The sequence below is a fragment of the Nerophis lumbriciformis genome, linkage group LG26, assembly GCF_033978685.3.
Source record: "Nerophis lumbriciformis linkage group LG26, RoL_Nlum_v2.1, whole genome shotgun sequence".
Lineage (NCBI taxonomy): Eukaryota > Metazoa > Chordata > Actinopteri > Syngnathiformes > Syngnathidae > Nerophis > Nerophis lumbriciformis.
The window spans coordinates 7,032,501-7,056,651 of NC_084573.2; the positions used below are offsets into that span (position 1 = coordinate 7,032,501).

Consider the following 24,151-nt stretch of genomic DNA (forward strand, 5'->3'; position numbering starts at 1 on the left):
AAGGATATCACCACATGAGCTCAGGAACACTTCAAAAAACCACTGTCAGTAAATACAGTTGGTCGCTACATCTGTAAGTGCAAGTTAAAACTCTACAAAGCAAAGCGAAAGCCATTTATCAACAACACCCAGAAACGCCCTCAGCTTCACTGGGCCCGAGCTCATCTAAGACTGAACTGGACTGATGCAAAGTGGAAAAGTGTTCTGTGGTCTGACGAGTCCACATTTCAAATTGTTTTTGGAAACTGTGGATGTCGTGAACAAAGAGGAAAAGAACCATCCGGATTGTTATAGGCGCAAAGTTGAAAAGCCAGCATCTGTGATGGTATGGGGGTGTATTAGTGCCCAAGGCATGGGTAACTTACACATCTGTGAAGGCGCCATTAATGCTGAAAGGTACATACCGTTTTTGGAGCAAAATATGTTGCCATCCAAGCAACGTCTTTTTCATGGACGCCCCTGCTTATTTCAGCAAGACAATGCCAAGCCACGTGTTACAACAGCGTGGCTTCATAGTAAAAGAGTGCGGGTACTAGACTGGCCTGCCTGTAGTCCAGACCTGTCTCCCATTGAAAATGTGTGGCGCATTATGAAGCCTAAAATAGCACAACGGAGACCCCCGGACTGTTGAACAACTTAAGCTGTACATCAAGCAAGAATGGGAAAGAATTCCACCTGAGAAGCATAAAAAATGTGTCTCCTCAGTTCCCAAACGTTTACTGAGTGTTGTTAAAAGGAAAGGCCATGTAACACAGTGGTAAAAATGCCCCTGTGCTAACTTTTTTGCAATGTGTTGCTGCCATTAAATTCTAAGTTAATAATTATTTGCAAAAAAAAAATTAAGTTTCTCAGTGTGAACATGAAATTTTCTTGTCTTTGCAGTCGAAAAGTTAAAAAGGATTTGCAAATCATTGTATTCTGTTTTTATTTACCATTTACACAACGTGCCAACTTCACTGGTTTTGGGTTTTGTAACTTCACACTCACTGGTATAAAGTGTGTAACCATTTGTTTCTGTATTGCTTGTATTCCGTCACGTGACTTCTTCCCGGAAGTGACAACCAGTGGTAGTCAACCAGGCCAAGATGGCGCGCAAACTATCTGACTACAAAAGAGGCTTAAAGGGGAACATTATCACAATTTCAGAAGGGTTAAAACCATTAAAAATCAGTTCCCATTGGCTTATTTTATTTTTCGAAGTTTTTTTCAAAATTTTACCCATCACGCAATATCCCTAAAAAAGGCTTCAAAGTGCCTGATTTTAACCATCGTCATATACACCCGTCCATTTTCCTGTGACGTCACATAGTGATGCCAACACAAACAAACATGGCGGAAAGAACAGCAAACTATAGCGACATTAGCTCGGATTCAGACTCGGATTTCAGCGGCTTAACCGATTCAACAGATTACGCATGTATTGAAACGGATGGTTGTAGTGTGGAGGCAGGTAGCGAAAACGAAATTGAAGAAGAAACTGAAGCTATTGAGCCATATCGGTTTGAACCGTATGCAAGCGAAACCGACGAAAACGACACGACAGCCAGCGACACGGGAGAAAGTGAGGACGAATTCGGCGATCGCCTTCTAACCAACGATTGGTATGTGTTTGTTTGGCATTAAAGGAAACTAACAACTATGAACTAGGTTTACAGCATATGAAATACATTTGGCAACAACATGCACTTTGAGAGTGCAGACAGCCCATTTCAGGCACGCTAAGAACATATATTTTTCCACGATTTCAGCACTCAGGTTAACCATACCTAAATAGACACAAAATACTGCATTACACAAGACTACCCGAATGTACTCGAATGATTGAAAAAAATAAATGTTTTTAAGCTAAATTATTGGTAAACACAGTTTATGTATAATAATTTACGTAAAACCGTGAGTAATGAATAAAGTTTTCATCAATTAATATATTCTGTAGGCATACCCTCATCCGCTCTCTTTTCCTGAAAGCTGATCCGTCCAGTTTTGGAGTTGATGTCAGCATCTGCTTTGAGTGTCGCAGGATATCCACACATTCTTGCCATCTCTGTCGTAGCATAGCTTTCGTCGGTAAAGTGTGCGGAACAAACGACTGACCATTTCGTCGGCTTTCCCCACAGCCTCGTATTTTGAACAAATTTCGTCCAATTTCTTGCCACTTTCGCATCTCTGGGCCACTGGTGCAACTTGAATGCGTCCCTGTTTGTGTTGTTACACCCTCCGACAACACACCGACGAAAGTGAGAAAATGGCGGATTGCTTCCCAATGTGACGTCACGTTGTGACGTCGTCGCTCCGAGAGCGAATAATAGAAAGGCGTTTAATTCACCAAAATTCACCCATTTAGAGTTCGGAAGTCGGTTAAAAAAAATATGGTCTTTTTTCTGCAACTTCAAGGTATATATTGACGCTTACATAGGTCTGGTGATAATGTTCCCCTTTAAATCATTTATATGCACGTACAACACTTAGAACTTTTAGCATATCAGTATGTGGAATTAAATGATGGAATGGATTAAGTAAAGAAGTTAAAAATTGTACTGATATGATCCAGTTTAAGAGGTTGTTCAAAATAACAGTGCTTACAGAGTACAAAAAAGAAGAATTATGAGAAATAATTTCAACCTTATTGAAAATAAGATATTCTTCATCTCAGTATGTTAATAATGACTGAATTAATTAATTAATTACATATTACAAAACTGTTGTATACTAATTCATAGATGTTATTTTATTATATAAAAAGGTCAGTAAATGATTCTATATATTTGTAAACGCTTTGAAGTGGGAAAGGGGTAGGATTAAATAAGCTTTGCTTCTTCCTACTCCTTTTCGGGCATGATGTAAAATGAAATGATATGAAATTGTGTGATGTATTATGATGTAAGTGTGTTCATGTTCGAAATAAACTAAAGAAAGAAAGAAAGAAATCTTTCAGCAAAAAGCACATGCGAGTAAAAAATCCAACTAAGCAATGGAATAGATCCCTGTACTTTATTTTTTTTTAAATGTGATGCCCGAATGCAGCTGAGATAGGCTCCAGCACCCCCGTGACCCCGAACGGGACGGTAGAAAATGGATGGATGGAAAAACAGTCATATGTTTTTCTCATCATATAAAATAATTTTCTTTAGGATCACTTTGTTGGCTTTTGCCAAAACATGTTTTACTATGTGGTGTTTTTATGGAGTATCTCCATCAACAATTCCTCTTTAGAGCACAACTCCCACATTCACTTGGAGACCATCTATGACACGCTGAAGGAAAGTCAGTCACCTTTATGTTCTTTTCATAAATCAACTGTTGACTACTTTGCTTAATGAAAGATGATTGACAATAAATGTTAAAAAACTTATTGATGCATGTAGGTCAGAATCAGGAAGTGAAATTAGCCATGAATTATGAATTATATTGATTACAATGTAAAATATATTTGGTGACTGTGTGAGTTTTGTGTAAACATGTTGATACACATTGTTACACACTGAGAGGAACATCAACCTCTCATAAATATTGCGTGTCTGAAACTAACTTATTTTTATCCTCAAAAGACATTTCATCTTCCTATAGACAATCTATTTAAGAATAGTGTTAATAATAAATATGACGTTAGTAAAGATGTGAGAGTAAGAAGTAAACAAACCTGTTCTGTGTAACACAACTTGATGTTTCTTGAAAACAGCGTCCAGTAGTTGATGTTGTCGCTCCTTCTCCTCTTTTGTTGGACAAAGTTCCTCCTCGTACTCTGCTATCGTTCTTTCGCACATTTTCACACAATCACAACACTTTACACTCACACTTGATCTCTGCTTAGCGATGTGTTTTCATCACTTCCGCCTCTCTTTGTTAGCGGCTAACACGCTAAGCTAACTAGCAAGCTAAGCTAAGCTAACACGAGGAGCTGCAAAGTGCACTCAGACTAATGTATCCGAATACAAACACTTATAAAATATGTTTACGCTATCAAACAACATAAAAGTGTACATGTACGTACTGATTAAGAACACACAACTGTAACAAACGCAACAACGTCTTCTCCGCCAAACGCCATCTTGCTTTTTCGTCGTCTTGTTTAGTTCACGTCCAGGGTTGTCAGATCTCGCGAGAGAAAGAAGCAACACGATAGTTCCACATTATCTTCGTTATAATCCTCAAACATTGAAGGAGATATTGAAACAATACTAACATAAAGAAAGAAAAATCCAAAGAAATTAGAAAATGTGAGGGATAACACTTAAATAATAAAGAAAAAAAATACATTATTAATAATAATAATCATGAATAAAATACAAGAATATATATATATATATATATATATATATATATATATATATATATATATATATATATATATATATATATATATATACACATATAAGGAATAATCTTTTTTTTTTAATTGATGTATTTGTAAATACAATTTTTTGGGGGGAGGTATGGTTGGGATATAAACAAAAAAATATATTTTGACATTTAGCGCAGACAACAGTAATGGATAGGAATGTCTGATGCTGAATGTCAATAAAAATAAAATAAAATAAAAAACACTTAAAGAATAAAACAAAACAAAAAACTAATAAAAGCATTAAATATAATTTTATCCATCCATCCATCTTCTTCCGCTTATCTGAGGTCGGGTCGCGGGGGCAGCAGCCTAAGCAGGGAAGCCCAGACTTCCCTCTCCCCAGCCACTTCGTCCAGCTCCTCTCGGGGGATCCCGAGGCGTTCCCAGGCCAGCTGGGAGACATAGTCTTCCCAACGTGTCCTGGGTCTTCCCCGTGGCCTCCTACCGGTTGGACGTGCCCTAAACACCTCCCGAGGGAGGCGTTCGGGTGGCATCCTGACCAGATGCCCGAACCACCTCATCTGGCTCCTCTCGATGTGGAGGAGCAGTGGCTTTACTTTGAGCTCCCCTCGGATGACAGAGCTTCTCACCCTATCTCTAAGGGAGAGCCCCGCCACCCGGCGGAGGAAACTCATTTCGGCCGCCTGGACCCGTGATCCTGTCCTTTTGGTCATAACCCAAAGCTCATGACCATAGGTAAGGATGGGAACGTAGATCGACCGGTAAATTGAGAGCTTTGCCTTACGGCTCAGCTCCTTCTTCACCACAACGGATCGATACAGCGTCCGCATTACTGAAGATGCCGCACTTATCGGCCTGTCGATCTCACTATCCACTTTTCCCTCACTCGTGAACAAGACTCCTAGGTACTTGAACTCCTCCACATATAATTTTATGTCTTTCAAAATATGGGTGGGGGGTTAGTTTTGGTTGATATCAGCACTTCAGTCATCAACAATTGCATCATCAGAGAAATGGACATTGAAACAGTGTAGGTCTGACTTGGTAGGATATGTACAGCGAGCAGTGAACATAGTGAGTTCAGATTGCATAAGAACAAGTATATACATTTGATTCTTTACATTTGATTATTTAAAATCCGGGGAGGTGGGATGTGGAGGGGGGAGGGTGTTAGTCAAGGGTTGAAGATGCCTGGAGGTGTTCTTTTAGTGTGGTTTTGAAGGAGGATAGAGATGCAAAGTGATGCACAGACGCTACTATGAATAAGTATAAAAGAGAATAATGAATATCTGTATACACATAAAATGTTGAGTATATCTAGCATGTTATGCCCATTTGATTGTAGACTCTTACTGACACCTTGTGGCGATAGGAAAATACTACACTTCATTTGTTTGGGCACTTCCGGGTTGACGACGTCAGTTCAGTTCATGAGACAATTGAGAAGTAGACAAGTTGTGTTAGCTCTTACAAGCCTTGGAAAAGATAAGTCTGCAAGTTAACTGTTTAACTTGTTTATGTAACTCAATATTAAGCTGGAAAGTGGTTAAATTTGATACTAAGATGTTTATTGAAAAACAACTTTGTGCACTGTTTTAATGGCTGTTTTGAGGACTTAAAATGGCTGCCAGTCGTATATTTCCACCAGCGAAATAGTTTCAACACTCAGAAGTATTTGTTTGATGATAGTGCTGTATGTTTGTGTGAAGCATATAAAGTACATATGGTGTATTACATTTCAGTATGTTATTTGAATCACATAGCTTATACATTTGTCGTTGTGTGCATTTCAGTTTTACAAAAAAAATCCAGTGCAAGACAAAAGTAAAGATAGGAAAAGACAAAGCAAGATCAACAACAATAAAGAGCCTAAATGGATTCATCTGCTTTGGAACTTTATTAGAACGTCTTGGATTGTTTGTTAGCTGTCTGCCGAGCTGTATAACCTCAACACAAATGTGTTTTGTACTGTATACTCTCACCTTTTCAGTTAAATCTTTAATTTTTAAATAAAAGTACACAATGTAGTATGTCAATGCATGTACTTGGCCGAATAAAACCATATTTACAAAACACCTGTTAAAAGGTGTTGTTTGCAACTTCCTTACAGCAACAAATAAGCGTGTGTTAACATTATTGGTTGAACAGAACACATTTGTCTATATTTTTCACAAATGCAAAGTTAATGTAACTGGCCCGAATAAAATGATTGGTGTTGACGGCGGTCACTAAACTGGTCTCGTCAACACGTAGGCGCAGGGAGCGAGTGCACACGTACAACAGCAGCAGTGACGTGCAGTCACTAGAGGCAGGTGAGGCGGGGCCTCACCTGCCATCATGGAAAGAAAAAAAAAATGTAAAAAGAAGAAAATAAAAATTTAATTGTTATATGTATCCAGTGATTATACTATAAAGTTATTTTCCATTTAACTTCACCAGTTTTAGATTATTTTTATTCAAAATCGCTGAATTTTCACATTTGCCGTTCAAATACTGAGAAGAGACGGTGCGGTGAACAGCAGCCAGTTGAGGCACGTCACTCAGTGCCTCAACATAGATTCTGGACTCGGCTAACTGCTGGCCTGCTGTGCAGTGAGACTGTATTGCTATATGAATTATATTATACATTTCCATAGTTTAGTTAGCTGAGGTATATAATGTACAGTGTATTTTGTCAACAACTGTATGTGTGTAACGTATTTCTTGTGCTGAGCGATCATAAAACGGCTGCAAAAGACGCTCTGGCTGAGGCTCCAGTAATCCCGCCTCCTGCACCCCCGCCGTAGAATTGTTATATCAACTAAAGCCCACACTTAAACTTTCCACGTGCAAGATTGAATCTATTTAAAAAAGTTATTTCATAAGAAGCCAAAAAGTGCAAAAACAATAATGTTCGTGTTGGAGGAGTTGTGAATGACTGCAGGGCCACAACATTAGGTACACCTGCAGACTGCAGGTGTACCTAATTCACAACTCCTCCAACACGAACATTATTATTTTTGCACTTTTTGGCTTCTTATTAAATAACTTTTGTAACCTATTTTTATGGGCTTTCCTCTTTGTGATGTTAAGTTCCTGTTATGCGCTGTTATACAGTACATGCCTTGAGCTCTTATTTTGAAGGCGCTAAGAGCGGAAGTGATGACACGTTGGAGTGGAGCGGAGGTTTTTGAAAGAAGGTAAATAAAGTGGTCCTCGTGTAAACTGGAGCCTCCGTGTTTGTTATTTTGTAGTTTCATACAGTATAGGCGACATTTATAAACCCTCGGTTACACTTTTTTAAATAGATTCAATCTTGCACGTGGAAAGTTTAAGTGAGGGCTTTAGTTGCGGCCAGGCCCGGCCCTAACCAATCTGGCGCCCTAGGCAAGATTTTAGGTGGCGCCCCCCCCCCCCCACATCGGCAGTGAAGTGTACAAGAAACCGAATAGCTTTGTCTTTGACCTTTTTTTTTTTACTTACAACTATACCTGATATAAAAAGGGGTGGAAAAGTGACTATTACCTGCAGGGCAAACATTAGCTAACCAGAAGGCAATAACAATGTAAACAAAAAACACCTGCTTAAAATATCTAATACAAATGTCCCAGAGGAATGTAGGTGGGAGTACTGTAATTACCTAACGTTACATTATTATTTTCCATAACAATTTAGCCCCCTCCACAATATTAACCCGACGTTAAAACAGAACTAGCTATTTATTGATTAGCAATTGCCGACTAATGTAACATTAGCTTAATGCTAAAAAGCCAGGTTACTATCACATTCTGTAACAGACAAATAATTTCATGTAGGCTAACGTTACCTACCTGCTACCTCTGTCTTTTCTCGTTTCTCCTCCTCTTCTTTTCTCTTTTTTCTTCCCTGGGCACCTGACAGTTTTGGCCGTTTTGACATCTTGTGTTGATTTTTTGATGTGGTGACGTCCAAAAAGAGTCATGATACGGGAAGGGAGGGGGCGCACAGGGGGGGGGGGGATGTTGTAACAAATAATATTTCTATTAAATAGGCTTTACTTTGCATTTTAATTAACGTGGGATTATTTTTTGTATTTAGAAATAATAGTACCACCTTTTTTTCTCTCCAACATTTGTGGCACTTGCGTGGCGCCCCCTGATGGACGGCGCCCTTAGCATTTGCCTATACGGCCTATGCCACGGGCCGGCCCTGGTTGCGGCGCATGGACTTAATTTATAAGTAAAGGTGGGACCATAATAACGTTTTTTTTATTAAATGTGCTTTTTTGTGTGCTACAGTTTGTATGTGTAAAGTTAAAGTTAAGTTAAAGTACCAATGATTGTCACACACACACTAGGTGTAATGAAATTTGTCGTCTGCATTTGACCCATCCCCTTGTTCACCCCCTGGGAGGTGAGGGGAGCAGTGGGCAGCAGCGGCGCCGCGCCCGGGAATCATTTTTGGTGATTTAACCCCCAATTCCAACCCTTGATGCTGAGTGCCAAGCAGGGAAGAATGCTGGTATGAGCTTTTAAACATAACCCGTTAACTGCTGCCAATCAAATGGTGAATAAGATACTCTTTAGGGTTCATATGTTTGTAAATCTGACTGTGATGAAGTCAGTGCCTCACCAGTCATCAACCTCACCGCACGTCACTGAACAGCCGTCCAAGAGAAGCAACGAACAATTTGCAGTCATGTTGTTGTTATGATAGAATATACGTTTAACACCTAAAGCTAATGCGCATGCGTGTTACGTACGTACGTACGTACGTACGTACGTACGTCATTACGTACCGGAAGCTACAACAGGGCGGGATGTTCTCTTTAAAAGTACATTGGAAAGTGGGCGCCAGCTTGAAATCCGTGTAAATGTTGCAAACAGCCCCTTTATTGGTAAAAGCATATGAACAAAGTTCTGGTTACACACACAACAATGACGTCACATGTTATATGTGCTGATGTTTTAGACATCCAAACGAATCAAAGTCTTACCAGTTTATTTCAAATCCTCCTGTCAGGTTCAAACACCGATGACATCTATTAAACAGACAAGAAGCAAGGAATTAAACAAGAGACAGAATTCTATTTTGCTTATTGAGGAGAAACGCCTGGGCGGTACTCTTTGTACAGTCTTCCACCACGCTCTGGCAAAAGGTTGCACGCCTCCTCTTTTATTCGGACTTTCCCTGATTACATGGCAACAGCTGTTTCTAAGGGGAGAGGCGGTCGTAAACAGCCGTCGACCTTTGGTCACAAAACAGTTCAAAGAAAAGATGCCTGGAGCTTGCGTCAGGTCCTGCTTCCTCTCCGCTTTGTAGATCTCGGGTCAAGACAAGATCTTCCTGTGGATAAAAATAGATCAAAGAAACCGACACCTTCATGTCGCTTCCCATCCTACACATTGGAGTTTTACAAGCCTTTTGCTTGGTAAGATCAAAGACAGCTTTTGTCCTCTCGCCGGGAACTCACGGCAACACAAAGTTTTGTGATAACTTAGATACAATTATTCTGACACCTCCATCTTCATTTGCTGCTGCTGTTCTCACCAGTACACAATGTTGTATATTAATGTGTGTAATTGACGGATAAAGGCACTAATCTTAACCATCTAATCTATAAATGGTAGAATCATATTTACAATTTTGTGTTACACACACAACAATGATGTCACACATGTTATATGTGCTGATGTTAGTAAGTCAGTTTAAGTTTTGAGAGTTTATTTCAAATCCTGCATCTTTATTTGCTGCTGCTGTTCTCACCAGCACACTTGTGTTTCTTACACTGGTACTTATAAGAGAATCTTTCACCACACACACTGCAACTAAACACTTTCTCTCCGGTGTGTATCCTCATGTGTCGTCCAAGTGTCGCTTGGTCACAGAAGCTTTTGTTGCAGCTTGAACAGAAAAATGATTTCTCACCAGTGTGCGTTCGCATGTGCACTTTTAAATTCTTCTTATGTGCAAAACCTTTGCAACAGATTGAACAGGTAAAAGGTTTTTCACCGGTATGTACTCTTGTGTGTCTCTCCAAATGGTACTTTTGAGGGAATGTTTTATTGCAAACTGAGCATGGGAATGGTTTTTCTCCGGTGTGTGTCCTCATGTGGGTTTTCAAATCGTGACTTTGTAAAAATCCTTTAGTGCAGACTGAACAAATAAAAGGTTTTTCTCCAGTGTGCGTTTTCATGTGTACTTTCAAATTTTGACTTTGTACAAAACCTTTACCGCAGACTGAACAGAGAAAAGGTTTTTCTCCGGTGTGCATTCTCATGTGTACTTTTAAATGCTGTGTTTGTACAAAACCTTTACCACATTCTGAGCAGGAAAAAGCGTTTTCTCCAGTGTGTATTCTCATGTGTACTTTCAGATCACAGCGGTAATTAAAAGTTTTGTCACAGTGAGAACATGTGAAGTGTGTGTTGTCAGTGTGACATGTCTTATCATCTTTATAGTCTTCATCATCATGTTCTCCAGTGTGTAATCTTTTGTGTCTTTTCAAACATTGACTTTGTGTAAAACTTTTGCCACAGATTGAACAGGAAAAGGGCTTCTCTCCAGTGTGTATTCTCATGTGTACTTTCAAATTTTGACTTAACACAAAACTTTTACCACATACTGAGCAGGAAAAGGGTTTTTCTCCAGTGTGGATTTGCATGTGTTCTTTCAACCCGTTTTTTCTTGAAAAACATTTCCCACACCTTGAGCAAGAAAAAGGTTTTTCCCCGGTGTGTATTCTCATGTGTACTTTCCTATAGCGATGACTAAAGATTTTGTCGCAGTGAGAACATGTGAAGTGTGTGTTGTCAGTGTGACATGTCTTATCATCTTTAGAGTCTTCATCATCAGTGTCAGGAGAGTGTGACGTTGTGTCCTCACTATCTGATAGTGGAGCTAAGAGCTTGTCTGCTTGTGATCCTCCACAGTGGTCTCCATCAGCTTCTGTTGTCATGTGTTGAGTTGAGCTGCTGCTTGGAGGCTCCGCCTCTCTCTGCTCCTCACTTTCACCTTTGACCTCATCATCTTCACTCTTCACAGGGACACCAATCACTGGGAACTCCTCCAACCATTCAAGCTGATCTCCCTCCTGACTGATGCTGTGTTCCTCCTCTTCCTCTTTAATTTGGGGGCTCAGTGGGTCCTCCTCTTCCTTTTTAAGGTGCAGATTCTGTGGCGCCTCCTTTTCCTCTTTAATGTGAGGGGGCTGTGGCTCCTCCTGCTCCATCCTAAAGCTCCACTCCTGCTGCTCAGGGAGAACATTTTTTCCACAGACGTCTGCAGGACACAAGAAAACAAACGCATGCTTCAGAATTGTCCAGCTTTGCTCAGTCACATGACACATTCAGTACGTTTACATGTACTATAGAAAAACAAGTTATGGTATGAACTTGCCCCTAAATCTCCTTGGGTGACAAACACGCAGCGCCTTACAACATTATTCAGTAAATAAGTAAATAAGACCAAACCGTGTTGGGCATACTTGCCAACCTTGAGACCTCCGGGGGGGGGATGTGGTTAAGAGGGGAGGAGTATATTTACAGCTAGAATTCACCAAGTCAAGTATTTCATATATATATATATATATATATATATATATATATACATATAAGAAATACTTGACTTTCAGTGAATTCTAGCTATATATATTTATATTTATTTTATATATATATATATTAGAGATGCGCGGATAGGCAATTATTTCATCCGCAACCGCATCAGAAAGTCGTCAACCATCCGCCATCCACCCGATGTAACATTTGATCAGAACCGCACCCGCCCGCACCCACCCGTTGTTATATATCTAATATAGACGATGCAAGGCATTAGTGAGGTTATAAAGCTTTTGCCTGTTAAAGAAAGGAGACTGATCCAATGCAGCACAGACATTCGCGTGCCACGCTGTCACGACCCAGACGCACACCAGTGCGCAATCATATGGGAGCCGCGCTGAGCGCACCTCTAATCGCATCTCTAATCGCATCTCGCTGCCGGCGACGGCCGGGTATGGGCCCGACGCTCCAGCGCCATCCATTTTCAGGGCTAGTTGATTCGGCAGGTGGGTTGTTACACACTCCTTAGCGGGTTCCGACTTCCATGGCCACCGTCCTGCTGTCTATATCAACCAGGGTGAGCCCCACCCCTTTCGTGAGCGCACTGCGCGTGGAGTGACCCCTGTTACGCGCCCCCGGCAACAGGGGTGGCGGGCAGGTAAGCTGCGCGGGCGGAGCGGCGGGGAGTGACCCCTGTTACGAGCCCCCGGCCACGGGGGTAGCGGGCAGGTAAGCTGCTTACCTGCTGCGCGTGACGCCGGCCGCGGCGAAGGCGGACGAGGCGGGGTGTCGGTGCGGTGGGCGCGGTGGTGACCCTGGACGTGCGTCGGGCCCTTCTCGCGGATCGCCTCAGCTACGGCTCCAAAATGGGGCCCTCTCGGGGGAAGGGGCCTCGGTCCCGGACCCCGGCGAGGCGTCTTTTCTCCGCTCCGTAAAAGTGTCCATCTCTTCTTTTTTTTTTCTTCTGTTGTGGCATATGCTGCAGGTGCCTGCTCGTTTTTCGTATGTGGGTAACAACATTTAACTATGTATATATATTTCCGAATTGGTTTAACTGCCACCCGCCTGAATCTATTTAAAATCTAATTTTTTTTTATTTCAACCGCCCGACCCGACCCGACCCGCGGATAAAATCTAATTTTTTTAAATTTCATCCGCCCGCGGACTCCGCGGTTGTGCCCGCAAACCGCGCATCTCTAATATATATATATATATATATATATATATATATATATATATATATATATATATATATATATATATATATATATAGATAAGAGAAATACTTGAATTTCAGTGTTCATTTATTTCCACATATACACACACATAACACTCATCTACTCATTGTTGAGTTAAGGGTTAAATTGTCCATCCTTGTTCAATTCTCTGTCGCTATTTTTCTAACCATGCTGAACACCCTCTCTGATGATGCATTCTGCTTCGTCTCCTTGTTGTGTGCGCAGTTGTGCACTGCACTCTCTAAAAGGCGTAGATGTTATTGTCACATATGCATGTACACTAGAAGGCAGTATTGTCCTGTTTAAGAGTGTCACAACATTGCTGTTTACGGCAGACAAACTGCTTTGCGGTAGACGAAAAGGTGACTGCTGTTGTTGTGTGTTGTTACCGCGCTGGGAGGATGTTAATGAAACTGCCTAACAATAAACCCGCATAAGAAACCAAGAACTCGCCCTCCATCATTCTACAGTTATAACGTGATTGGGCAGGCACGCTGTTTATATTGTGGGAAAGCGGACGTGAAAACAGGCTGTCGACACGTCACTAAGGTCCGCCTGAATTTCGGGAGATTTTCGGGAGAAAATTTGTCCCGGGAGGTTTTCGGGAGAGGCGCTGAATTTCGGGAGTTTCACGGAAAATCCGGGAGGGTTGGCAAGTATGGTGTTGGGGGACTTTTTTTTTTTTTTTTACCAAGGATGGGCAATACGGCATTAAATGTTTATTGCAATATATTATTCAACAGATAAATTGATTTAAAAAAAAATGGAAATGATGTAACATATTACATCATTGCCATTTGCATTAATTTTCTCAAAACTATTAATAATCTAACTGTTGATTTACTGTTAATATCTGGTTACATTGTGTTACAGGGGTTAGTGCATGTGCCTCACAATACAAAGATCCTGAGTTCAATCCCGGGCTCGGGATCTTTCTGTGTGGAGTTTGCATGTTCTCCCCGTGACTGCGTGGGTTCCCTCCGGGTACTCCGGCTTCCTCCCACCTCCAAAGACATGCACCTGGGGATAGGTTGATTGGCAACACTAAATTGGCCCTAGTGTGTGAATGTTGTCTGTCTATCTGTGTTGGCGACTTGTCCATGTTGTACCCCGCCTTCCACCCGAATGCAGCTGAGATAGGCTCCAGCACCCCCCGCGACCCCAAAAAAGGGAAAAGCGGTAGAATATAGATGGATGGATGGATGGCATGCAAAAGTACTCAGAAAATGTTTCCCATTTGGCAACTCTATCCTGTAGCCACGCCTCCTCAGCTATTATACTTCCTGTGTTTTGACCTCTGTTTTTTGACATTCGTCACGTCAAAAATGTACCTTCTCAATGGCAACTAATAAATACTAACAGTGTTCGGATTGTAATCATCAAAGTATGATTAGCAGCAGACTACACAACCGTCAACGTTTCATTAAAAAAAACACCACAAAATGACATTTTGACGCAAAAATTAATGTTTAAAAACGTGGAAATCCACATGTCTGGAATTGAAACCGCATCTTACAGATGTCCAACATTCCTACTAGAGATGTCCGATGGCTTTTTTTTGCCAATATCCGATATTGTCCAACTCTTAATTACCGATTCCGATATCAACCGATACCGATATATACAGTCGTGGAATTAACACATTATTATGCCTAATTTTGTTGTGATGCCCCGCTGGATGCATTAAACAATGTAACAAGGTTTTCCAAAATAAATCAACTCAAGTTATGGAAAAAAAATGCCAACATGGCACTGTCATATTTATTATTGAAGTCACAAAGTGCATTATTTTTTTTAAAATGCCTCAAAACAGCAGCTAGGAATTTGGGACATGCTCTCCCTGAGAGAGCATGAGGAGGTTGAGGTGGGCGGGGTTGGGGAGGGCAGGGTTGAGGTGGGGGGGGGTCAGGGGGTAGTGGGGGGTGTATATTGTAGCGTCCCGGAAGAGTTAGTGCTGCAAGGGATTCTGGGTATTTGTTCTGTTGTGTTTATGTTCTGTTACGGGGCGGATGTTCTCCCGAAATGTGTTTGTCATTCTTGTTTGGTGTGGGTTCACAGTGTGGCGCATATTTGTAACAGTGTTAAAGTTGTTTATACGGCCACCCTCAGCGTGACCTGTATGGCTGTTGACCAAGAATGTATTGCATTCACTTATGTAATTGGGCCGGCACGCAAAGGCAGTGCCTTTAAGGTTTATTGGCGCTCTGTACTTCTCCCTACGTCCATGTACACAGCGGCGTTTTAAAAAGTCATACATTTTACTTTATGAAACCGATACCGATCATTTCCGATAATACATTTTAAAGCATTTATCGGCCGATAATATCGGCAGTCCGATATTATCGGACATCTCTAGTTGTGATGTTGGTGAAAAAAATGTTCTACGTTTCTGTTCACTGCTTCAATCACACATGAAATGATTGGTTCTACAGCCACAAATGGTTGAACTTGCACTTACCATCTTACACAAATAACTCTGCTTTGCTGTGGGCTTTCGTAATATCAGCTGCTAGCTAAACTCTGCTGTAACATACACAGCACCGCACACTTGTCATGCTCCAGAAATTCTAATCGGGCTGTACAGCTAAATACCGTATTTTTCGGAGTATAAGTCGCACCAGCCGAAAATGCATAATAAAGAAGGAAGAAAAACATATATAAGTCGCACTGGAGCCCGGCCAAACTATGAAAAAAACTGCGACTTATAGTCCGAATAATACGGTATATTTATTTTTTTTGTGCGTGTGTGTGTTACGGACAGCAAAGCCCTGTCTGTCTGAGAGAAAGACAAGCATTATTGACCTACAGTTAACAACTCACTTTACCTTTTTCTATGTTGAAGCAGCAAAAAAGGACATTATGTTAAATGAAGAGTTTCTGTCTCTGATAGTTGATATAATAATGTAACTGCATCATAAAGCCTACATGAACTCCATGGTGTTCAGGTATGAATAGTCTCTCCTATTGCTATTGTACTATTTTTTCAGCTATAGTTACATTAATCATTAGCAATGTAGCAGCCTAGTTTTGAATGGCAGGGTCCCTGCTCTCACATGTTGATAAAAATATAACATTTGCATAATAAAAATCAACTACAGGTTTCCCAAATAAGTCGCATTTTTTGGGGAAATGTATTTGATAAAAGCCAACACCAAGAATAGACATTTGAAAGGCAATTTAAAATAAATAAAGAATAGTGAACAACAGGCTGAATAAGTGTACGTTATATGAGGCATAAATAACCAACTGGTATGTTAACGTAACATATTATGGTAAGAGTCATTCAAATAACTATAACATATAGAACATGCTATACGTTTACCAAACAATCTGTCACTCCTAATCGCTAAATCCCATGAAATCTTATACGTCTAGTCTCTTACGTGAATGAGATAAATAATATTATTTGATATTTTACGCTAATGTGTTAATAATGTCACACATAAGTCGCTCCTGAGTATAAGTCGCACCCCCGGCCAAATTATGAAAAAAACTGCGACTTATAGTCCGAAAAATACGGTAGTTTATGTAATTATTTTCTATGAGATTGAAAAAAATGTTTCGACTGCTTTCCGTACCTTGGAGACATCATGCCTCGTCGGTGTGTTGTCGGAGGGTGTAACAACACGAACAGGGACGGATTCAAGTTGCACCAGTGGCCCAAAGATGCGAAAGTGGCAAGAAATTGGACGTTTGTTCCGCACACTTTACCCACGAAAGCTATGCTACAACAGAGATGGCAAGAATGTGTGGATATCCTGCGACACTCAAAGCAGATGCATTTCCAACTGGACTGGACAGATCAGCTTTCAGGAAAAGAGAGCGGATGAGGGTATGTCTACAGAATATATATATTGATGAAAACTGGGCTGTCTGCACTCTCAAAGTGCATGTTGTTGCCAAATGTATTTCATATGCTGTAAACCTAGTTCATAGTTGTTAGTTTCCTTTAATGCCAAACAAACACATACCAATCGTTGGTTAGAAGGCGATCGCCGAATTCGTCCTCGCTTTCTCCCGTGTCGCTGGCTGTCGTGTCGTTTTCGTCGGTTTCGCTTGCATACGGTTCAAACCGATATGGCTCAATAGCTTCAGTTTCTTCTTCAATTTCGTTTTAGCTACCTGCCTCCACACTACAACCATCCGTTTCAATACATGCGTAATCTGTTGAATCGCTTAAGCCGCTGAAATCCGAGTCTGAATCCGAGCTAATGTCGCTATAGCTTGCTGTTCTATGCGCCATGTTTGTTTGTGTTGGCATCACTATGTGATGTCAGGAAAATGGACGCTGGATTTTAACGATGGTTAAAATCAGGCACTTTGAAGCTTTTTTTAGGGATATTGCGTGATGGGTAAAATTTTGAAAAAAACTTCGAAAAATATAATAAGCCACTGGGAACTGATTTTTAATGGTTTTAACCATTCTGAAATTGTGATAATGTTCCCCTTTAAGACTTGAAGTCCCTGAGCATGAACCTAAGAAGACTACTTGGATGAGAGGCCAAACGTCTTCTAAGACAAAGTGAACAGTCCAGTTGTGATGGACTGAATGCCCTGAGAATAAAATGATATGTGGATGTTGTGCTTACTTGGACTGTGATGAAGCTGTGAGGACTCAGGTGGTTTGTCTTCATGGTCTTCAGTCTTCACAGAGACAACAGTCAGTGGAAACTTGGTGAGATCAGCCTCCTCCTGCCCTAGAAGACACTCTTCCTCCTGAGTGATCCACACTTCCTCCTCTTCCTCTTTAATGTGGGGGGGCTGCTGGACGTCTGTTGGGTAAATAAGTAAATAAAGATTAAGAGAGAAGATAAATAATTTTTGACCGACACTGTTAACACAATGATATTATTTGTGTTCTTTTGTGTGCTGTGTTAAAAGTGTCTAGCTAAACAATCAATAACACAGGAAAAAGTTCCTTTTGTCAAAACGGGGAGCAACTTGAAAAGCCTTCATAAGTACGAGCCAGAATTGATCAAGGCATTCCTAACTTTACGCCCACTGGTGTAAAGTTTGTATCTGTAATAATTGTTTTCTGTAAAAACATGCCGGCCTATTACACCTAAGTCTTATCTCTAGCATTCACCTTGTAATGGCATAGTCCGACACCCAACCATAAATTACATATACTTTTCAAATGTTCTTGTGATCAGACAATATTTTGGGTATCTTAGATGGAATTTTTTATTTATTTACTTTTTTAGGCACAAATTCCATCTTATATTTTGTTTGATTGATTGAGTGAGAAGTTTATTGACATCTTAAAGAATTTAATCCATGTAATGCTTTAAAAAGGCAAATGGATGGCACAAAAAGGCCAAAAGGCTTGTTTCCATTGTGGTCCATTAAATATTTATCTCATTTGATCCGTTCAATAATAAAAGATATAGAACCTGTAACATGTATATAAAAAATTACGTTAACATTTTTTATAAATTATGTACCGTATTTTTCTGAGTATAAGCCGCACCGGAGTATAAGTCGCACCTGCCGAAAATGCATAATAAAGAAAGAAAAAAACATATATAAGTCGCACTGGAGCCCGGCCAAACTATGAAAAAAAGTGCAACTTATAGTCCGAAAAATACGGTACATAGACACAGTATACATGTCAGGTGATTTGAAAAGCAATATATACAAAAAAATGGGGGGTATATACACTATGTACCTACTCAGTGGCCTAGGGGTTAGAGTGTCCGCCCTGAGATCGGTAGGTTGTGGGTTCAAACCCAGGCTGAGTCATACCAAAGACTATAAAAATGGGACCCATTACCTCCCTGCTTGGCACTCAGCATCAAGGGTTGGAATTGGGGGTTAAATCACCAAAAATGATTCCCGGGCGCGGCCACCGCTGCTGCCCACTGCTCCCCTCATCTCCCAGGGGGTGATCAAGGGTGATGGGTCAAATGCAGAGAATAATTTCGCCACACCTAGTGTGTGTGTGACAATCATTGGTACTTTAACTTTTAACTTTACCTGAGATCACATTTGAATATGAATTTGAATAGTATATGAATAAGAAGACATCCTTATTCATATACAGAGCACTTTCAGTAAGTTGGCCTGGTCAGTAAGGAGCGCAAATGTGTGGAACTCAGTACCTGAGGAGGTTAAACTGGTCACAATTTACAAGGCCTTCACAAAAAATTTGAAAATGTGGCTTATAAAATGCCGACAGCTGCCAGCACTAAAAGATGAGCCTGTTTTGATGCTAAGCTAAATGTTATGTTGTATTTTATTTTTTATCATATCGTATATGTATTGTGTGCTTTTTTTCTTTCTCTGTCTCATTCTTTTCTTTTAAATTGTAATTTTACTGCCTTTTTTACATCCCGGCCAGGGGACTACAGATGAAAACTAGACTTCTGGCTAATTATGGCTTTTTTAACCACTTTTTAACCATGTGTAGTCATGTGTTTTATGAAATTGAATTGTCCCCTTTGAAATAAACTCATCCATCCATCCATTTTCTACCGCTTGTCCCGTTCGGGGGACAAGTCTCCACCTCACCGCAGAGCCAACACAGATAGACAGACAACATTCACACACTAGGGTCCATTTAGTGTTGCCAATCAACCTATCCCCAGGTGCATGTCTTTGGAGGTGGGAGGAAGCCGGAGGACCCGGAGGGAACCCACGCAGTCACAGGGAGAACATGCGAACTCCAAACTCCCGAGCGCAGGATCGAACCCAGGACTTTCGTATTGTGAGGCAGACGCATTAACCCCTCTACTACCGTGCTGCCCGAAATAAACTCATCTTAATCTTAATAGACTAGACTTAGACTTCCTTTTTATTGTCATTCAAATGTGAACTTTACAGCACAGATAAGAACGAAATTTCGTTACATAAGCTCCATGGTAGTGCAGGATAAAAAAGCAATAAGGTGCATATATAAATAAATAAATAAATAAATATAAATAATATATATAAAATAAATAAATATATATAAATAAATAGATTACTGTACAGATAAATATATTGCACTTTTTCACATGCGTCCACGTTTATGGATGTATGTTATATTGTCTTTTTTATTCCAGCGAGTTAATCCATTTTTGGGGAAGTTGAGGGGATAATTTAATTATGATGCGTTCAAGAGTCTTAACATAATGAACCCTTTTGAGCGAAAAAAAAAAAAATACATATGATGTAAATACCAGGGGTGTAACGGTATGTGTATTTGTATAGAACCGTTTTGGTACGGGGCTTTCGGTTCGGTTCAGAGGTGTACTGAACGAGTTTCCACACGAACATATTAAGTAGCCGCCTCCGTTTCCTTCTGTCTCTGTCAGTCCTCTACACAGCACCCAGCATTGTCCCACCCACAAAATCATCTGATTGGTTACAAACAGAGCGGTAACAGCCAATCAGCAGTGCGTATTCAGAGCGGTAACAGCCAATCAGCAGTGCGTATTCAGAGCGCATGTAGTCAGTGCTTAGTGTTTAGCAGGTAAGCATCAAGCAGCGGACTCTCCCCAAATTATAATAAACCCCTCCCAGTCAACTACCGTATTTTCCGCACTATAAGCCGCCCCGGGTTATTAGCCGCACCTTCAATGAATGGCATATTTCAAAACTTTGTCCACCTATAAGCCGCCCCGGGTTATAAGCCGCGCCTACGCTGCGCTAAAGGGAATGTCAAAAAAACAGTCAGATAGGTCAGTCAAACTTGAATAATATATTACAAACCAGCGTTCTAACAACTCTGTTCACCCCCAAAATGTAATGTGCAAATGTGCAATCACAAAAATAGTAACACTCAAATTAGTGCAGAGCAATAGTAACATCAATAACTCAATGTTGCTCGAACGTTAATGTCACACAACACACAAAATAAAGATTTAAAGCTCACTTTCTGAAATTATTCCTCATCCATAAATCCCTTGAATTCTTCTTCAGTGTCTGAATTAAAAAGTTGGGCGAATACGGCATCCAAAATGGCCGGCTCCGTCTCGTCGAAGTCATCAGAGTCAATGTCGCTGTTGTTGTCCAGCAGTTCCGTGAATCCTGCCTTCCGGAAAGCTCGGACCACAGTTGAGACCGATATATCCGCCAGGCATTTACAATCCACTGGCAGATGTTGGCGTATGTCGTCCGGCGCTGTCTCCCTGTCTTAGTGGCGCAGGTCATCTTGTTGCTTCCTCTACCTACGCACCATTGATTCATTTATGTTCAATTCTCTCGCTGCTGCTCTATTTCCGTGTTCTACTGCGTGACTTATTGCCTTGAGTTTGAATTCTGCGTTGTACGCGTGTCTCTTAATAGGAGCCATTTTGTGGTCTTTACAGATGTAAACACACAAATGAAATGAAACGCAATATCCGGGGGCTTCTTCTTCTACGGGGGCGGGTGGTTGCTTACAGTAGAAGAAGAAGCGCTTCCTCTTCTATGGGGGCGGGTGCTTACCTTGGCGGTTGCTTACCATAGAAGAAGAAGCGCTTCCTCTTCTACGGGGAAAAAAGATGGCGGCTGTTTACCGTAGTTGCGAGACCTAAACTTTATGAAAATTAATATTAATATTAATCCATATATAAGGCGCACCGGGTTATAAGCCGCACTGTCAGCTTTTGAGAAAATTTGTGGTTTTTAGGCGCGGCTTATAGTGCGGAAAATACGGTACTAGTAACATCACTATGAGCCCGTTGACCTTCTAGAAATATAAAAGGCATCTCAGCTCGCAGTCCTGGATTGAGATGAAAGCTAATTCACCTTTAGCGTAACGTTAGCTCATTTTGCTGTGTGTGTGTGTGTGTGTGTGTGTGAGTGTTACGGACAGCAAAGCACTGTCTGTCTGTTATTTCACTTTACCCTTTTCTGTGTTGGTTGAGCTGTGTTGAAGCAGCAAAAAAGGACATTATGTTAAATGAAGAGTTTCTGTCTCTGATAATTGATATAATAATGTAAGTGCATCATTAAGCCTACATGAACTCCATGGTGTTCAGGGATGAATAGTCTCTCCTATTGCTATCGTACCATTTTTCAGCTATAGTTGCATTAATCATTAGTAATGGAGCAGCCTAGTTTTGAATGGCAGGGTCCCTGCTATCACATGTTGATAAAAATATAACATTTACATAATAAATCAACTACAGGCTTCCCAAATGCTGTAATAAATTAAGCATGATGAGTTGACTTGAAACTGTTTAATGTTGCACTTTTTATATGTAGAAGAAAAGTTTTGTCATTTTATTTAATCTGATTAACAACTTGAGGCAGTTTAATGTTGATTAACGTGGGCAGAATTATTATAGTGTTCCCAACGTTAAAAGGATAAAGCCATTGTTTACAAATTTGGCAAATAAATAACCAAAAAATTTATATTTTGTTGTTTTCTTACTGTACCAAAAATGAACAGAACCGTGACCTCTAAACCGGGGTATGTACCGAACCGAAATTTTTGTGTACCGTTACACCCCTAGTATATACATTTAAAAAAAACTAATTCCAAAGCTACTTCGAACAGTCATACTATGTTTTGTCATCATATTAAATATTTATCTTCACTTTTTTGTGATTTTGGTGGCTGGGTCAAAATAAAACCAAAGCACTGCATCATTCTCACAAGACAATTCGCCTTCCATTCGACAATATATATATATATAAAAAAGCAAGTGAATAATGAAATATGACATTAGTAAAGATGTGAGAGTAAGAAGTAAACAAACCTGTTCTGTGTAACACAACTTGATGTTTCTTGAAAACAGCGTCCAGTAGTTGATGTTGTCGCTCCTTCTCCTCTTTTGTTGGACAAAGTTCCTCCTCGTACTGTGCTATCGTTCTCTCGCACATTTTCACACAATCACAACACTTTACACTCACACTTGATCTCTGCTTAGCGATGTGTTTTCATCACTTCCGCCTCTCTTTGTTAGCAGCTAACATGCTAAGCTAACTAGCAAGCTATGCTAGCACGGATATCTTCAAGTTAACGTGCACTCAGACTAATGTATCCGGATACAAACTATTAATAACAATGTTTACTCTATTACACGACACAAATGTGTACATGTACGTGCTGAATAAGAACACAGTACTGTAATAAACACAATAACGTCTTCCCCGTCGAACGCCATTTTGCTTGTTCTTCGACCTGTTTAGTTCACGCGCAGTGTTGTCAGATCTCGCGAGAGAAACAAGTACAAACGATATAGTAAAGTAAACACGTCTACTGTACATTTTCAAAATAAATACACTATTTCCGTTATAGTCTTCAAACATTAAACAGTCATTAAAACAACACTCACATGAAGAAAGAACAAACAAAAAAAACGGGGAAAAATATTACTCATTTCTTATTAATTTGTCTTTGATTGTAGTCTTTTTTTATGTCTTCTAGGTTTTCATGACCATTTTGTTTTCTTTTGTCGTTACAGGTTGCATTCACCTGACGTCACGTCCGGCTCATTACCAATGCAAGACTCGAAGTGGTGGGCCAGCGATTTTTTTAATTTATTTATTTTATTATTGAACAACAAACATACATTTATAATTCACACACAAGTCAAGGCCCTTTCAACATCAAAGAAAGAAAACATAAGCAAATACAGATAGAGTATTAAATATAATAAATAATGATAATAATAAAACATTTGGGGAAAAAAAGGGGAAAAAAGGGCTACCTGTTGTTGTTTGTAGTTACCAGTAGGAAGTCATTTTACCAAATGATCTACACTACCTAAATCACTTTAAATGTTTTTAACAAAGATACCAGTTTAAGGGATTTTGTACTCTTAATCATTCTCCAAGATTTGATTGATAATTGTTTTATTTTTTATTTTTTTATTTTTATAAACCTTTATTTATAAATTGCAACATTTACAAACAATTGAAAAGTGATAATCATCAAAATAAGTACAAAAACAGCGCCAGGGGTTGTAAACTCAATAAAGTAACTAAAATAGAATGCAATATATATATATATATATATATATATATATATATATATATATATATATATATATATATATATATATATATATATATATATATATATATATATATATATATGTGTGTGTGTGTGTGTGTGTGTGTGTGTGTGTGTGTGTGTGTGTGTGTGTGTGTGTGTACAGACTAATGACAAAGAAAATGAAAAA

At 39.9% G+C, this 24,151-nt stretch overlaps 2 protein-coding genes across 2 annotated transcripts in view; both read right to left on the reverse strand.

Moving 5' to 3' along the window:
• The window catches only part of LOC133623973 (uncharacterized), a 17,472-nt gene extending 13,403 nt beyond the window's left edge, over window positions 1-4,069 (reverse strand). The window contains exon 1 of the mRNA XM_072916120.1: window positions 3,641-4,069. Coding sequence (XP_072772221.1) covers window positions 3,641-3,764 — 124 coding nt within the window. The 5' untranslated portion in view covers window positions 3,765-4,069. The remainder of the gene's footprint in view (window positions 1-3,640) is intronic.
• Window positions 4,070-9,276: 5,207 nt separating this feature from the next.
• LOC140676609 (uncharacterized) lies at window positions 9,277-23,209 on the reverse strand. Its single transcript, XM_061987523.2, has 3 exons — window positions 22,724-23,209; window positions 17,645-17,827; window positions 9,277-11,542 (listed from the first exon to the last, which is right to left on the reverse strand). The coding sequence occupies exons 1-3, from the start codon at window positions 22,845-22,847 to the stop codon at window positions 10,005-10,007; spliced, it is 1,845 nt and encodes a 614-aa protein (XP_061843507.2). The 5' UTR covers window positions 22,848-23,209; the 3' UTR covers window positions 9,277-10,004.
• Window positions 23,210-24,151: the final 942 nt, after the last annotated feature.